General features: G+C 33.9%; 2 protein-coding genes across 2 annotated transcripts in view; both read left to right on the top strand.

Moving 5' to 3' along the window:
- Positions 1-2,149: 2,149 nt before the first annotated feature.
- LOAG_08174 (LIM domain-containing protein) lies at positions 2,150-5,958 on the top strand. Its single transcript, XM_020447631.1, has 9 exons — positions 2,150-2,323; positions 2,592-2,747; positions 2,882-3,202; positions 3,757-3,850; positions 4,015-4,355; positions 4,587-4,685; positions 4,895-5,077; positions 5,180-5,248; positions 5,492-5,958. Exons 1-9 carry the CDS (start codon positions 2,165-2,167, stop codon positions 5,621-5,623), a joined length of 1,554 nt encoding a protein of 517 aa, XP_020302159.1. The 5' UTR covers positions 2,150-2,164; the 3' UTR covers positions 5,624-5,958.
- Positions 5,959-6,833: 875 nt separating this feature from the next.
- Positions 6,834-13,131, top strand: part of LOAG_16791 (DEAD box ATP-dependent RNA helicase) — an 8,382-nt gene continuing 2,084 nt past the window's right edge. Inside the window, exons 1-13 of the mRNA XM_020449449.1 lie at positions 6,834-7,014; positions 7,478-7,541; positions 7,674-7,791; positions 8,304-8,435; positions 8,597-8,680; positions 9,055-9,281; positions 9,643-9,696; positions 9,905-10,101; positions 10,518-10,677; positions 11,132-11,275; positions 11,752-11,892; positions 11,968-12,069; positions 12,176-12,272. Coding sequence (XP_020307036.1) covers positions 6,947-7,014; positions 7,478-7,541; positions 7,674-7,791; positions 8,304-8,435; positions 8,597-8,680; positions 9,055-9,281; positions 9,643-9,696; positions 9,905-10,101; positions 10,518-10,677; positions 11,132-11,275; positions 11,752-11,892; positions 11,968-12,069; positions 12,176-12,272 — 1,588 coding nt within the window. The 5' untranslated portion in view covers positions 6,834-6,946. The remainder of the gene's footprint in view (positions 7,015-7,477; positions 7,542-7,673; positions 7,792-8,303; positions 8,436-8,596; positions 8,681-9,054; positions 9,282-9,642; positions 9,697-9,904; positions 10,102-10,517; positions 10,678-11,131; positions 11,276-11,751; positions 11,893-11,967; positions 12,070-12,175; positions 12,273-13,131) is intronic.

Raw genomic sequence — 13,131 nt, 5'->3', positions numbered from 1 at the left:
GGTGGTGACGAATTCACTGTTGATTCATTGATAAACCGGGAAGCATTTTTCAAAAAACAATGGAGCTCTTTTTCTTAATACTTAAATTTTCGAATTAAATGCCAACAATTGAGCATTTTTTCGAGGATTCATTCTTTTTTCTTGTTGCTAAATTTCTTACTTCTTCATTTCAATTCATTTTTTTTTTAATGAAATATTTTTTAAAGACTTTAATTTACTGTTAGAATTTTTGATTCCAAGCTTAAACCTTTTTTGATAGTTTATGGGAAACTATTTTGTTTTGATTTATAAGCATTATTCCAATCTATTTTTTTTTCTGTGGACAAAGTGAATCAACAGCAATGTTTGACTTAATGATTTTCTTATGTAGGAGTGTCAGTTTATCATGTTGAGAGGGCAACTGAGTCAGTCATACGATAAGGAAGTATATCATACGATTACCTTGTCCTGTTGTAATTAAACATTAATTTACAGTTTCTCTTCTCGTTTATACCCTCACTTATCGATCTTTTTTACTTAATTTTTTATTTCCTTTTAGTTTAAATGATGATAAAATTAATTTCGAACCAAATTAATTTTAAAAAGATTTGAACGCATATTGGTGACGCAATAGTGTATAATGTTGAAAATTTGGATCGTCATTTGGGCATATTTTTGCTTCATATCGTTTATTGTTCACTTCTGTTTTCTTTTCAACGAATTGTGCACTTCAAGTTGGCACTCAAAAGTTCGGAAACATCTGTTCCGCTTCTCCTATCACTCCTTTCAATTTACTTTTTCTCTATTCCCTCAATCCAGCCATCACTACTTTCTCCAACTACTCTATAAAAGTTCGAAATTATTTTTAATTTTCAAGAAGATCTTTTATTTATGCGAACATTTATTTTCCAGAATATATTCAAAATCAAAAATTTGTGATTTCTCAACTTCCTCCATAAAAATTGATCATTTCTTTTCGATTTCCATCTTTTTTTTTTTTTTTTTGAAGGTATTTTTTAAAATTATTGGTTGAAAATACAACGTATTTGTTTTTCTTTTCATCATTTCTTGTATCTCACTTAAATAAATCATACAATGCATATCATTTGACTTGCAAAACATGAATCGATCTGATCCGATCATTCCAATGATGATCTTCGTCTTATTTGGCAGAAAATAGCAGTTGCAGTATCGCAAGATTTGAATGTATTCAAATTAGATGCATTTATCGAACGAATAAAATGTCCGTTTCCTATTAATAAAATTAAATTTAAGAGCAATTTCGAGTAATTCGAACTAATAATATCCATAATCTTAACTAAGTGAGAAGCGAAATGACTTCAACTTCGTTTTCTCTCTCTTCAATAACGTATGGCGCCGTCTGTTCAATCCCATAGTTATGCCCTTCGTCTTTTCTGACCTTTTATTAATTATGAATTAAAAGAATGGTCTTTTCACATCATTCATTCAAAAAAGAGAAAAATTCGTTCTACTGCATTATTGTAATAAAGCACAATAACACAACTGTTTATTTTAGAATCATTGTTTTCTGGTAAATTTAAGTTTGAAATTGAGACTTAAAAAGTTACGAATCATTTTTCTTATTTGCAAACCGTAGAAAAGACATAATCTTAATAATCCTGATAATCTTATTTCACATCAGTCATTCATTTCTTCATCTTTCGGAGCAGTCTGCAGCATGTCTCGTTGTGGTGATATTTGTACCTGTTGCTAAATATTCGATTTTCAATAATTAACTTGTCTTCGAATAAATTGGTGATATGTGTTGTTTAAGATTCTTTCTTTTGTTTTTTCAATGAAGCGACCTTCAAAAGATTCATTTGTCACTTCTTCTTTTTTACTGTCGTTCCACCGATACCAACAGTTTCGCGTTGACAACTCCTTGATGTCTTAATAATTAAAGCCAAGGCCTAACTAATTCTCTTAAGAACACAATGATATTTGAAAACTTCAGATCATGGATTATGGAAATTGAGAATTTTTCTCAAGAATTTATCGCCTCTCGCATTCTGAACTTTTCTGAATTCACTGAGATTAACTTTCTCTTAAGACAAAATGAGATTGACAGTATGTTTCGTAATAAATCGTGTATGAAATTCGTTTTGAAGCGTACTTGTTTGTGTCACTGGTGAAACTGCAATTTCAGATTTTTCAGTTATTCGCGATGACGGACGTGGAACTGGAAACACGTAATTTTTTACGTGAACTTGACACATTCGGACAGCCACCGCCACCACAACGTCTTATTAGTGATGCTGACAGCAAAACGATGAGCAAAGAATTTGAATTAAAATTGCATCACATTAATTTAGAAAAACAAAAGGTATGCTATGTTCCGACAAATTAATTTTCAAAAAAGAAAAAACGAATAGAAACCTGTCATCCATAATTTTCCAAAGTATTAATTATAAAATTTAATAATACAAGAAATGAATACTCTCCGAAGAGAAAGCACTTCTTTGGAGTTATGTTTCTTTGATTACTGTTGGTAATGTGAAGATTAGATTTGCAAAATTTCTTTCAAATGCAACCATTGATTTGAATTTCATATTTACATTTTTCACTTAGTATAATTGTTCTTACGTTTACAGCATGTACAAAATGGTACATGGAATTCAAAACCAGGAACATCTTTCAGCAGCAAAAGTTCTACTAGCAGAAATAGTAACGGTAACCCATGCTCACCTGCTGAAAGTAATAACGAAAATAAAATGAGTAAAAGAGAAATTGGTAAACTTAAGGAACAGGTGATCATTTCCAGCTAATAATTAGTTCAGTTTTCATTGCTGCTGAATTTAACTTGTGCATGCATCATATAAAACTAAGCAATTTTGAGGCAAAACAGAAAATTCTGAATATAAAATTTAAATTCGAATTCCAGGTAGTGTCAGCCAGTCGTCCACTAAATCCATGGTACGAACATCAACACCAGTCACCAACCTTATCTGCAAATTTTGTCCGGAACACTTTCCGGAAAGACCTGAGTGATGAGGAAAAACATTCGTCAGCGGTTGTTAGGAAAACTCCAATACAGTATCATCATACCAATGTGGCTACTGTATCCGGCGAAAATACCGTATTTGGCGTAGTGAATACGAAAAAATTGAATTGTGCCCAGAATATAGCTTCCATAAGTCCGACAAGTGCTTCCAGTAACACGGAAACTTCACACTCATCGATTTCGACAGGTGGATTCAGCATGGTATCTGATTTTTCTGGAATTAGCACAGATTTATCAGAGACTGTGGAATCCTGCAATTTGAAAACACGTTCACTTTCCGTAGGAATCCTTTCCTATTCCTGCAAATAAGCTAGTATTGGAGCTAAAATAATGCAATTTCCGGTTTTGATACAAAGCATCTCTTTTTAAGACTAACTGGACTGACTCAAACGAAGATACCTATCGGGCAACACCATGTGCTGCTAATAGTGGTCTCCATGGTCTGATTTCATCAGCCAAAACATACTACCACAGTGGACCACCTATTCGGCGACTATCTCGGGTTCCTCCTTATAATTTTTCCAAGACTATTTTTCGAATCCTGAATTGAAATACTGAGGAATTTTTGAAAATGAGAGCTGAATATCGTTATACGTATCACTACTACTGCATTTCCATAGTTTCATTCAAACTTTTTTGCCACAAACGATGAGCTTTCCTTAGATTTACTTTATGTTGGTATACTTCAGTATCCGGTGCACTGATATTTATGTCTGGTGCAAAGTCGGAAAAATATGTAAAAAACCGAATTTCAGAAATCAGTTAATGAGTCAAGTATTGATCGAAATGAAAGGTTATTGATGAACGGAAATACTGCAAAGAAAGGCATAAATGACGTACATTTGAACGGTATTTTAAATTTATGGAATTTTATTGATTGTTTCAATGAATTTTTTATATTTTGTTAAAAAAAATGAGATTAGAAATTGAACTAATATTAAGCAATTAATTAAACAGTAAAAGAAAGTATACATAAATTATACAAATCTCTCTTTTAAGGCAAGAAATTTCAGCTAATCATCAGCTTCCTTCGACAAATGTCCCTAACAAATATGATGACAAACAGCCGAAAAGCAATGCCACCGTGATACCACCGTGGCGAAAAAAGAGTATGGATTCGGTAACATCCACGGATTCAGGCATATCCGTACAGCGCAAAAAGTATGATGAAATAACGAACAACTTGGAAAAACAACTGAATCTGAATCGGAAACCGATCGGTATCTGTGAATTGTGTGGAAAAGCCATATTGGAAGAAATGGATGCCACTTGCGCACTTGGGCAACTGTATCACCAGAACTGCTTTACTTGTGATATGTGTGGACGAACTTTACGAGGAAAAAGATTCTATAAAGTAGCTTATTTCATAGCGAAATACTTCATGACTTGATTCGACAGTAAAGATAGAGACTTCTGATGAAGTTCAGAAATCCATAACAATGAATATATTAGAGTTTACTCAGTTGCAGTTGAAGTTTTCATGTTGAAGTCATTCTCAATATATCCCAATTTTTCTGGTTACAATAAAATGCAATATACTTTAAGTTGCTAAATTAACAAGTTGAATAGAATTGACAATTTTCAGGCTCGAGGGAAAAAGTACTGTGAAGAAGATTACTTGTACAGTGGGATGCATGAGACAGCAGAACGATGCGCTGCGTGCTCACACTTTATTATGGATATGGTATGTAAATTTATAATAATGATAGCTTTTAATAAGGTGGTCAAAACTTTGAGGAATAATACTTGAATAAGTTTAAGGTAATTTTTCGAAAAAAAAAGGATGAAAATTTTAAGATTAACTGAAGATGCACGTGAAACAAACAGCTTTTTGTTGAACAGGATGGAAGCACTTCTACCATTATTTTGAATTTCTTACAAAAAAATTGGCAGGTTCTACAAGCACTTGGAAAATCCTATCATCCACGATGTTTCCGTTGCGAGAAATGCAAAAGTTGCTTGGACGGTGTTCCGTTTGCTTTAGATCCGGAAGGTCATGTGTACTGTACCGAAGATTATCATAGGCTTTTTGCACCGAAATGTGCTGCATGTCTTCAAGCAATTATGCCTAATAAAGTAAGTTCTGAAATATTTCCATCATGCAATTTTTGATATCATGTACAGAAATAGAATGACTGGTGAAAACCAAACTGATGAAAAATTTTCTTTCATTTCTAGGAAACCGGAGAGACAGTTCACGTTGTTGCAATCAATCGAGATTATCATATTGAATGCTATGTTTGCAAGGTAAGAATTTTCCAATTGTGCAGTTATGTAGTTGCAGTCTATCCGGCAGATTGCCGTTTCAGGTTTTTATTGATTTCCAGAAAGCATCCTTCCCTTCAGAAATCTTCCAGCATGTGATCTGAACATGTAATCCTAAATGCACTATCGTCTAATCCGAAAGAAACCTAAAGGGATGAGAGAGAATAAAATAGAGATGGTTTCTATCTTATTTTAATTCCTATTTAGCTTTTACTTTATCTGCAGGGCTGTGGCATGCAGCTAACAGATGAACCGGAAAAACGCTGCTATCCTCTAAATGATCATCTTCTATGTAAAAGCTGTCATATACATTGGGTACGAACCGGTGGCGATTCAAAACCGATCACTGATTTGTGAAATACATTGGAAATTTTGATCTGCATATTTTGAAGAGGATGAATGCTGTTTCGTTGTTGATGTTCATATTGTTGAGAGGTTTTACAGCTTTCAAGGCTTGCAAATCTGTGGACAGTCAATATCCTTAATTACTACGTATGGTCCTAAAATTCCATCCAGTCATGACGAAAATTACTTTCACTGGCGTTAAAACAAAATAAAAATTAAAATTTAACCTTGCATTATTGTTTCTTCAAATTCATGGCAAATTCGAAACTATGCACGTATTATTGTTCACTACAAGTGAATACTTTTTAAGTATTGTGAATGCGTTCAAATTTGTCACTTATATTCGGTTGTTAAATAAAGTAAAACCTGAACTACTTTCCTTCTTCCTATTGGTCGACATGTTTACGCGAGGTGCAATTCGCAAAAAAACCAACTTCACGCACCATCTGAGGAGTGAAATGAAGTACGCTGAAAGAGATTCAATGTAAATAATTTACCTTTCCATGGATCTCATAAGATTTTTCACCAAGTTCAAATACCGTCTAAATCGGTGAATACGTTGTTTTAAGAAGTACATTAGCAGCTCGAGTTGAATTTTAAGTGGTACAATCTATTTGCATTATAAAACAGCCGATGCAACAGAAGCAGTGTTTTTTACTTACATATTTATGTATCCCGCTGCTGTGTTATTCGGGGCAAATCATTTGACGATAAACAGAAATTTGGGGACTGACAAAAGGAATAGTGTCCATTTATTTATTTTAAAGTAATTTTCCAGTAGGAGCTGCGAAAAAGGAAATTGTTTGACAAGCATTGGAAAACTCCTTCTACTCTCCTCTCAGTAGTATTATATTGAAAAGAAATAAAATAAACTTTGCAATAGTGGAATGGAATAAACGAACAACTTTCATCCTGTATTTACGCTTCTTAAACATTATTATTAAAGAACTGTTGTCTTGTCCTTAAAGTTTACCATCACTTCACACTATTTACTATTAATTGCCTGACTTCGTGCTTAAATTCCGATAATCACCCGTAAACAAACCATCAAATTCCTTGTTTCATTTAATCTTCTCAATGGTTGAACAAGTTGGAGTCCCTTCTGATAATAAGAATTTGATAATAGGATAATAGGATATGTATTGCGATTTCGATCACCGATTTTTGGCGGCCCGTGATATGAAGTCAATCGGGTGGGATCATAATTTTCATAAGGTGTGTACTAACAGCTACACCGGATGGTAAGCCATTTTGGTGAATGGTTTATGTTTGTGTTTGTCTTCTCTCCGATTATTTGATTTCCGATTGGCTCAGTAGGATATTTAACTGAGAAGGATGACAGCCTTCGAGGAGTTGGGCATGTTGCCGGAATTGGGCAGAGCAGTGGACGAAATGGAATGGACGTTAGTTCCTTAACATTATTTAAGTTTTTTCCAATTCTCATTCATCAATTATCTTTGAATTTCCACTGAGATGATTATTTAGGATTTAAACGATTGAATAGGAATAAAACCTTTATTTGTTTGAAAACAGAATTGGAAGTATTTGCATCGAAAATATGAAATAAAAGTGTCTCGAATTTGTTTATAGTGAAATTTTCTAACAAAAATCCATGACAGAAATTAAGCATTCATCTAAATACGGAACGAGAAAAAAGGGAAAGTGTTTACCATTAGGTAAAATGCATAATGTCATATACAACATACGTCAATCTTGTTCCCCGTTATCCGTGGTCATTGATTGCATGGTAGTACAAAGTAATATTATCCTTAACCGACGTCAAATTCCATTTCACTCAAGTGAAAATATTTATTTAGTGGATGCGCTGTTATTACTTCCTGTAGCTTAGGTTTGCTGGTATTTTAGGTTGCCTACAGATATTCAGTCCGAAGCAATTCCTGCAATTCTTGGTGGCGGTGATGTACTTATGGTATATTTGTTTGCTTTTTCATTTCATTTATTCGAACAGACTTTCTTTTTTTATTACATTTTACAAAGTATCTGAGAAATTTAAGAATCAAATAACTGCTAATAATAGAGGTTACATGACTGTATAATTCAGGCAGCAGAAACAGGAAGTGGCAAAACAGGTGCCTTTTGTCTACCCGTGCTGCAAATCGTTTGGGAATCCTTACGGGATTCAATGTTGAATAAAACGCATAAACCGACTAATAGCATTGGTAACTTTATCTTTTTATCTTTATAATGATTTTTTCACATGGGAATAAATCTATGAAATTCATTATTTGCTAAGGAACTTCGAAGAATTACTTACTTTGAGCTGGTGATTCACCATTAAATCTAAAGCGTGGTTCTTTTGCTAAGCGGTTTTCGTCACTTTGGATATTAGGAAAAAAGTGTTCGATACCTGTTGACAATTATCCACGACTGTTCTATGGACATTTCTGCACCTCATAGAATTCAATGGATTTAATACATTTGCATCACACACTTTTAGAATATGCGCTGTAACTTGTACAGCGTTTCAAGTTATATTATTTTTTAGCAAACATGAATGAGGTATCCAATAAAATGTGCATGACTGTCATCTCAGGACTGCTTCTTAGATTTGAAATAAATAAAATAATGGTTAAGGAGAATTTTACTACGTATTGCAAAATTTCCAAATCTTTTTCAATTTATTTTCGATTTAGTTGTAACCATGGTCGAAGTCGATTCGTAAATATTGCAGATGAAAGATGGTGCTTGAATGTGCATGATAGAGATAACAATCTTGCGATTGATCCGAGTGGGTTACTTTGTCAAAGTCGCGATCCAAAGGCATGGAATGGGACACGCTGTACTCATGGTGTTGTTGGCAAAGGTTTTGCGTATATCATTCTTTGTTTTATTACAATTTTTGACATATCTAAGCACATATGTATCATTTTATGTACTTTAGTACCATGCGCCAATTTGTATGCACAAAATTCAATGAATGTGACAGGACAAAAATTCTAGCACATATGAATTTAAAATTTGTAGGGAAATTCTACTATGAAGGAACAATAACTGATGACGGGTTATGTCGTCTGGGATGGTCAACTGCGAATGCTGTTCTCGACTTAGGTACTTGTTTTCAGTTTATTTCGTTTTTGGCTGCATAATATGTGAAGAACTAATTTATGCTGCATTTAGCTACTTCGAATGGGTTGCAGTAGTTAGAGCGTCTGTCTTTCTCTGCGTTACACAAACTAACTTCTATTTCAATTTAGTTTTGACGCATCATACTTTGCAGTTTCCTTCAGCTAATAATAAATGTTGGGATGAGTTTTGGGATCACCAAAATGGACGAAAAAATTCCAATTGGTTCATACTTCTCAAGTTAAAAATCTGTTTAAGTAATGTCATGTTTTCTTTCTTTACTGTTGAAAATTGATTTCATGTAGTGTGTATAATTTTTGGCCAAAGAAAGCGATTTTTGATTTCTGCAAATTTTTAAGGTACCGACAAAAATAGTTTCGGTTATGGTGGCACGGGAAAAAAAAGTTACAACAAGCAGTTTGACAATTATGGTACTTCGTTCACGTTGGGTGATATTATTGGTTGCATGTTGGATTTGGATAATGGAATTATTGCTTTTTCAAAAAATGGCAAGCATTTAGGGAAAGCTTTCGATATTCCGGATACATTGCGAAATGCAGCACTATATCCTGCTGTAGTTTTGAAGGTAAAGATGCAGTTTTTTTAAGTTTAGGATAATAGATGCAGTTTTTCCAAATTCAGGATAATCCACTACCATAACTTGTTTTCATAATTTTCTCAAGGTATTTGCGTGTTGTCGGAAGAGAAATAACGTATTCTTTGAAGAAGCGTATTCTCTATTTTTGCATATTCAACTCTTGGATTTATTTATCCTGTCTACTCTAAGAGTCCGAAATTATTTTAATTGCATATTCCGAAATATCATGCAGAACCTCACCATATCCATCAGCTGATGCTTTGGGGATGATGATTAGTTTTAATTTTTTGGTTTTGAAATCATTGAAGGTTTTATAACCGCGGTTTAGTTTACTTTTTTTTTATTACAGAATGCCGAAATTCGATTCAATTTTGGTGAGACGGAGTTCAAACATCTTTTTGAGGTTTGTTTAGTAATTGTTACTAATTTTTGAAGAGAATTTTGAGGAATTATATATTACTAGAACTGAAAAAGCAAAAGCAATCCGACTTCTTTTATCACACGTTGCTGTTGTTTTAGGAAGTTGAAGTTTCTGGAAAGTTTAAAAAGGATTCCAGATACAAGCTAATTCTCTGTCACCACATCTAGTTAACTGTCCCTTCGAGATTCAGGGCTACATTGCGGTATGCAAGGCATCACCTGAAAATACTGTGATCTCGCCCAATGGCTCAAGCGCTAATGAATCGAAAAAAATAGCGGAGCCAAATGCACCAGCGTGTATCATACTTGAACCCACAAAGGAATTGGCAGAGCAAACAGATGGTCAGTTGAAAACCTTCAAAAAATATCTTAAGCAGCCAACTATCAGGTGATAATTTAAGTATGGATTTTTTTCTCGCTTTATTTATTGCCATAATGAATTTATTGAATTCGAATTCTTATCTGAAGTTCATTTAGCATTTTTTTTAGTATCGGATTAAGGTAGAATGATTCCTGCAAGCTAATAAAGTTATTTTATCGTGTTAAAAACTATGCTAAACTTAATTTGTGTTGTTGAAACTATGTTAAATCTAACAGAGTTATCAACTTCAACACAGATGATAAATTCAGTACAGTTACTCTGCTTTGAAAAGAGCTTAAGTTTATGTTACAGCAGTTGTACTTTACATTATAGTTCACCTTGAAAATATCAGCTGGATGCACTGATATTCAAATGACACTGTTAACTTATATAATTCTTTAGTATCTTTATCATGCATCAGGAATAAACGTTGCGGTTTTCAGAAATGGACTTGTCATAGGCAGTATTCCAGTGAATGAGCAATTAGGAATTATCATGTCGGGCATAGATATAATTACATGTACACCGGGAAGATTAGAAGATTTCATCCAGAGTGGAAAAATTCTATTATCCAATGTTCGGTTCTTCATTCTAGACGAAGCCGTAAGTTTATGTTATTTTTTTCTTATTTTGCTCTAAACTGTCACAATCCCGACTCATTCCATGATTGTCAAACTACATGTGCTTATGAGTGTGCTATCAGTTCTTTTATTTATTCAGTGTTTTTCTTGAAAAATTTAGGTTCATCTGATTTTATCGTTTCGATTCGACTTCATCCGACTTGACTGCTGTGCGTAGATCAGAAAGTCTTCTAATACCTTGAACGTGCATATTTAGAAGTCTGAACAAAAAATAAAAAATAAGAAAAATGAACCCGAACCCTTCAATCCATATTACTTTCCGTTGATCACGTACATCACATGCTGACTCAGCGTTTCAGGAAAATGCATATTTAAAAATTTTAACTGTAGAAATTTTTCGGACATTTTAAAACTTGAGATTTACAATTAATTTCATCGTTGAGATGTCATTCTCTGCAAAACTAACGAAACTGCAGGATTCGTTAGTATCGGCAAAAAATCACTTGCCTACTATCGAGCGCATCCATGCAGCGCTGCCGAAGATAACAGCTTTAGGAGAACGTTTGCAAATGATTGTTTGTTCGGCGACGCTCCATAATTTTGATGTTAAGAAACTTGCTGTAAGTGTTTCAATTTGGTTCTATTTTGTCAATTTCTTTTGTTTTTCTTAATGAATGTCGGGAAGGTATCAACTATTTCGCGTGTAGTAATTATTTCTTGGTATCCGGTAAAAGATTGTTTTGAGGATGTGTGATATATTCAAACTAGTGAAATAACTGCTGAGAGTGCTATATGTGTGAGTTGAAAGTTCATTTCTAGTTTCCCGAAAGCCGTACCGATAAGATTAGGAACTGTGGAATACAGCGAGACGTATGTCCTAAGTCTTAATTGAGCGGTGAAGTCATTGTTCTTAACAAATAAGTTATCATGGAATGGACTTTATATGTCTGACAAACTAACTAACAATGACTCTTGTATGATCGTACAGAAATAGTATGAACCGTAAAAGTAAAAAGTAAAAACAAGTGGGTTGTAACTTGCTAGCGATGGTTGATGGTTGTTTTGCGACCTGAACAGACAATGATGAAACTTTCAGGATCGCATGATGCATTTTCCACAGTGGGTGGATCTCAAAGGACAAGATTCTGTACCGGAGACCGTTCATCATGTTGTTTGCAAAATTGATGCCAAAACAGATCGTATGTGGATACGATTGAAACCACAGGAAAGGATACAGGTATGTTATGAAAATCTTGCGGGAGTCAAATTCTGGTTATTTTCTAATATATGTCATCATATTTCCACTTCTCAGACTGATGGCATTCATACAAATGATGAAATTCGTCCTGGAAGCGATTATCCAGAAACTCTTTCGGAAGGCACGAAGATTCTAAAGGGTGAATACGTCTTGAAGGTGTGTTTTCTTCCAGTATTGTCTCATTTTTTCTAATTGCATTTCACAAAGTGTCAATTTTTCAAATTGTTCCTCCGGTTCTCTGACTTTTGCTCATCTCCTCCAGGCTATTCGCCAGTGCAATATGGATCAGGGCATCATTTTTTGCCGCACAAAACTTGATTGCGATAATCTGGAGAGATACCTGAGACGTAAAGCACAAGGTTTGCGTTGATCATTTGTGAAATATCACAGGAATTTGAATTTTAGGAAGAGTTTTGCAATCATTAAATAGATTATATGATTAACTTTGTTACGACTTGTCCATTTTTAATAGGTTTCGAACTTCATTTCACGTTTAACTATTAACTTTATATTGTTATCGGTTCGTTCATTCAGATCTTACATGTGTTTGTCTACACGGTGATCGTCGACCCGATGAAAGAACAAGAAATTTGGATGCGTTTAAGGTTGATTGCTGATTTAAATATATATCATTTCGTTAAAACTTCTGCAAAAGAAATCTCTTGAGAAAAATGTGAGCTTTTCGGATAAAACTCCGAATATGCAATTTTTCTGAAAGGATATTTTCCTTTCTTTATTGAAATGAAATTAATTTTAGAAAGGAAAAGCGAAATTCCTCATTTGCACTGATGTCGCTGCACGTGGTATCGATGTGAAAGGCATTCCATTTGGTTTGTTTCTTCCCTATAATTTTATTACCAACTGAACGTGAGTGATAACTGATTGTATCAACAAAAACTTCTTCAAGAAATATTCAGTAGCTGTCATCGTTAGATTTTGAAATATTTCTTGCAATTAACTATTAGTTAAAAGATTATAATTTCGGAAAATATTTTTGAGCAACAAACCTGCTTTGTAGCATGAGACATTGTAGTGATCCATGTAAAGTATCATTATTCTTATCAAGAAACTGAGCAGTATCGTAACAAACATCGCCTGCGTAATGGCAAATAATAAAACCTTCATCATCACGCATCGTATAATGGCGACGTGATGACCTTGGTACCTGTTTAACGGCCTGTATAGTCATGTATCCTGTCTATATTTATATTCTCTTCT

This window comes from Loa loa (assembly GCF_000183805.2).
Source record: "Loa loa unplaced genomic scaffold supercont3.19, whole genome shotgun sequence".
NCBI lineage: Eukaryota > Metazoa > Nematoda > Chromadorea > Rhabditida > Onchocercidae > Loa > Loa loa.
This window is presented reverse-complemented; position numbering and strand designations above follow the sequence as displayed.